The sequence below is a fragment of the Paramisgurnus dabryanus genome, chromosome 19 (assembly GCF_030506205.2).
Source record: "Paramisgurnus dabryanus chromosome 19, PD_genome_1.1, whole genome shotgun sequence".
NCBI lineage: Eukaryota > Metazoa > Chordata > Actinopteri > Cypriniformes > Cobitidae > Paramisgurnus > Paramisgurnus dabryanus.
Window position 1 is genome coordinate 26,795,314 of NC_133355.1, and position 4,223 is coordinate 26,799,536.

Consider the following 4,223-nt stretch of genomic DNA (forward strand, 5'->3'; position numbering starts at 1 on the left):
TGGAGGCAGCAGAGAAAGCATCCAGATGGCTCTGGTTGAAGAGGGGAGAACAGTGGGGGCGGTAGCATGCCACTTGGACACAGACCGGGGTTTGATCAGCCTCGGTCGGGTCGCCTGGAGGAGGGTGTCTGTTGCAAGACCCGAAACACCCTGTGAGTCCAGGAAACAACACTGATGATGTGTCCAAGGTTGTGCATCAGAAGATGTTTCTGTAACTGAAAATTTCTGGGAGCACCAGTGACAACCAGGAACAGACTGGGTGACAACCATGAAGAGTGTGGTGACAGCTGGAGAGACAGATGACAGCCGGAAAGACGGCAACCCGGGGTGGAGAGGGTTGGCAGCCCAAACCACTTCTTCCGAGAGGAAGAACCCAAAGCAAGCTACCAAACCTTCAAAGAAAAGATACCCCCAGGGGTGCCCGAGAGGGGGGGAGGATGAGCACCCCAATAGGACGGACCTAAGAACGACGACACAGGATAACGAAATAACGACAACGACAGTACAGTGCATCTGCGGCAAGAGCTGCAAGAACGAGAGGGGCTTACGAATCCATCAAGGCAGGATGGGATGTCTGAAAGCAGCAGCGACGACGACACATCGCACAGAAGTCACAACTTCTGGTAAGACGCAGGAGGAGCCAGGCCCGGAGGCAACCCACAGTGCCCGGAGCCTCCTAGTGTCGCCAAGACCTGCTGCCAGCCGTTCGCCTGTCACCCAAAGCTGCCCTCAAGTGACAGCACCTCCTGACAGCCCACAGAGCCCCCAAAGCCGGCAAGTGGCAGCAACAAGAACTGGCTGTGTCCCTTTGGCTCAACCAAGGATCCAGTGGCCCCAATCCTCAAAGAGAGCTGAGTGGCACCAGTTCGATGAAGACGTGAACCAGATCCTGGAAGTGACAGCTAAGGGGGATGTGGACCATCGATTGTTAACGATGACCACTCTCATAGTGAACATTGCAGCTGAGCGATTTGGATCGGTGACATCCAAACCCACTCCATCGGCATACACTCCAAGCCACAGAGTGAGGAAAATCAAATGTCTCAGGGAAGAACTCAAGCTACTAAAGAGGCAGTACAAGGCAGCAGGGGAAGTAGAGAGAGCTGGCCTAGCAGATCTGAGAGGAATCCTGAGGAAACAACTTTTGACCCTTTGTAGGGCAGAGTACCACAGGAGGAGGCGGAAAGAGAGAGCAAAGAAGAGGGCAGCATTTTTGGCCAACCCTTTCAAGTTGACCAAGCAGCTTCTTGGCCAAAAGAGGACTGGCCAACTCACCTGCTCCAAGGACACGATCAACAACCACCTCAAGGCCACCTACTCGGACCCGAACAGAGAACGACCATTAGGGCCATGCGATGCACTGCTGACACCACCAGAGCCCACAGTAGAGTTCAACCTGAAGGAGCCCTGCCAGAGTGAAGTGGAGGAAGTGGTGAGGAGAGCAAGGTCAAGCTCAGCACCAGGCCCAAGCGGAGTGCCTTACAAGGTATACAAGAACTGCCCAAAGCTTCTACACAGACTCTGGAAGGCCCTGAAGGTCATCTGGAGAAGAGGCAAGATTGCCCAGCCATGGAGGTATGCTGAGGGAGTGTACATTCCAAAAGAGGAGAAGTCTGAGAACATCGACCAGTTTCGTGTCATCTCCTTGCTCAGCGTGGAGAGTAAAATATTCTTCAGCATTGTGGCCAAGAGACTCTCCAACTTCCTGTTGAGCAATAAATACATCGACACGTCTGTGCAGAAAGGAGGTATTCCGGGAGTCCCAGGTTGCCTGGAACACACAGGGGTGGTAACCCAGCTCATCAGGGAAGCAAGAGAAGGCAAGGGGGACCTGGCTGTGCTGTGGCTAGATCTCACCAATGCATATGGCTCAATACCCCACAAGCTGGTGGAGGTCGCACTGGAGAAACACCACGTCCCTCAGAAGGTTAAAGGCCTCATCCTGGACTATTACAGCAAGTTCAGCTTGAGGGTCTCCTCTGGCCAGTTAACATCAAATTGGCACCAGCTTGAGGTAGGGATAATCACTGGTTGTACCATCTCAGTGACTCTCTTTGCGCTGGCAATGAACATGATGGTCAAGGCAGCCGAGACAGAGTGCAGAGGTCCCCTCAGCAAGTCCGGAGTAAGGCAACCTCCCATTAGAGCCTTCATGGACGACCTCACAGTGACAACAACAGCGGTGCCAGGAGCAAGATGGATTCTCAGAGGGTTGGAGAGGCTCATGGTATGGGCACGCATGAGCTTCAAACCAGCAAAATCCAGGTCCTTGGTGCTAAAGAAGGGGAGAGTCAATGATAAGTTCCGCTTCAGGTTGGGAGAACATCAAATCCCTTCAGTCACTGAGAAACCAGTGAAGAGCCTCGGGAAGGCCTTTAACTGCAGCCTCAACGATAGAGACTCCATCAGGGAAACCAGCACTTCCATGGAGGACTGGTTGAGAGCCGTGGACAGATCAGGGCTCCCTGGAAGATTCAAGGCTTGGGTTTACCAGCATGGAATCCTCCCAAGACTCCTCTGGCCCCTGCTCATCTATGAGGTCCCCATGACTGTGGTTGAAGGTTTAGAGCGAAAGGTGAGCAGCTATCTACGCAGATGGCTGGGACTGCCACGCAGCCTAAGCAACATCGCTCTGTATGGGAACACCAACAAGCTCAGACTGCCTTTAAGCTCAGTGAGGGAGGAGTTCATTGTGACACGGGCACGGGAACATCTGCAGTACTCTGGATCCAGAGATGCGAAAGTGTCCGGGGCAGGGATTGTCGTCAGGACAGGGAGAAAGTGGAGGGCAGCAGAGGCAGTCCAACAAGCTGAAACTCGGTTGAAGCACAAGGCCATCCTTGGGACAGTAGCGCAAGGCAGAGCCGGACTTGGAAGCCTAACAGCAACCCGGTACGACTTGGCCAGCGGGAGGGAGAGGCAGAGGCTGGTGCAGGAGGAGGTGCGTGCTTCAGTGGAGGAGGAGAGAACCAGCAAAGCAGTGGCCATGCGGCAGCAAGGTGCCTGGATGAAGTGGGAGCAGGCGATGGAGCGGAATGTCACTTGGAAGGACATCTGGACGTGGAATCCCCAGAGAATCAGGTTCTTGATCCAAGGGGTTTACGACGTTCTTCCCAGCCCATCTAACTTGTACACATGGGGCAGAGTAGAGACACCTGCATGCACGCTGTGTTCCAAGCCAGGGACACTAGAACACATCTTGAGCAGCTGCTCCAAGGCACTAGGCGAAGGGCGGTATCGATGGAGACACGATCAGGTCCTTAAAACCATTGCTGAGGCAATCAGCAAAGGGATCAAAGACAGCCGATACCGTCAAGCCACAGCCAAGGCTATCCACTTCATCAAGGAAGGACAAAGGCCAAAGGGAACATCTAGGAGCTGCTCTGCTGGGTTGCTCTCAACGGCCCGAGACTGGGCAATGACAGTTGACCTAGAGAGGCAACTGAGGATCCCAGCACACATCACTCAGTCCACACTGAGACCTGACATCATCTTGGTCTCTGAGGCCACCAGACAACTAATCTTGCTAGAGCTAACAGTCCCCTGGGAGGAGAGGATGGAGGAGGCTCAGGAGAGAAAGAGGGAAAAATATCAGGAGCTGGTGGAGCAGTGTCGGACGAATGGGTGGAGGACCAGGTGTATGCCAGTGGAAGTAGGCAGTAGGGGATTTGCCAGCCACACCCTGAATAAGGCATATGGTACACTGGGCATAACAGGCGCCAACCGAAGAAGAGCCATAAGCAATAATGTGGAGGCAGCAGAGAAAGCATCCAGATGGCTCTGGTTGAAGAGGGGAGAACAGTGGGGGCGGTAGCATGCCACTTGGACACAGACCGGGGTTTGATCAGCCTCGGTCGGGTCGCCTGGAGGAGGGTGTCTGTTGCAAGACCCGAAACACCCTGTGAGTCCAGGAAACAACACTGATGATGTGTCCAAGGTTGTGCATCAGAAGATGTTTCTGTAACGGGTGAAAATTGGTCAGCCTGGAAGCATCAAATGAAAGCTTCTTGATGAGAGGTGTAACTGTAGCAAATTTGAAGTCATCTGGGACAGACCCTGAGTCTAAGTATTTATTTAGAAAAGATACCAGACCAGGTCCAATTGAATCAAAGTTTTGTTTAAAACAGCAAGGGGAATAACATCACATAGGCAATGAGAAAGTATCAAGAAATTAATTACGTTTTTAAAAGCCGAAAAAGAAATACAATTTAAATTGCACCATG

General features: G+C 52.8%; 1 protein-coding gene across 1 annotated transcript; it reads left to right on the forward strand.

The window, feature by feature from the left end:
- The first annotated feature begins 268 nt into the window (after window positions 1-268).
- Window positions 269-3,964, forward strand: LOC135772948 (uncharacterized). The gene has a single exon (XM_065282542.2). The coding sequence runs from the start codon at window positions 269-271 to the stop codon at window positions 3,812-3,814; it is 3,546 nt and encodes a 1,181-aa protein (XP_065138614.2). The 3' UTR covers window positions 3,815-3,964.
- Window positions 3,965-4,223: the final 259 nt, after the last annotated feature.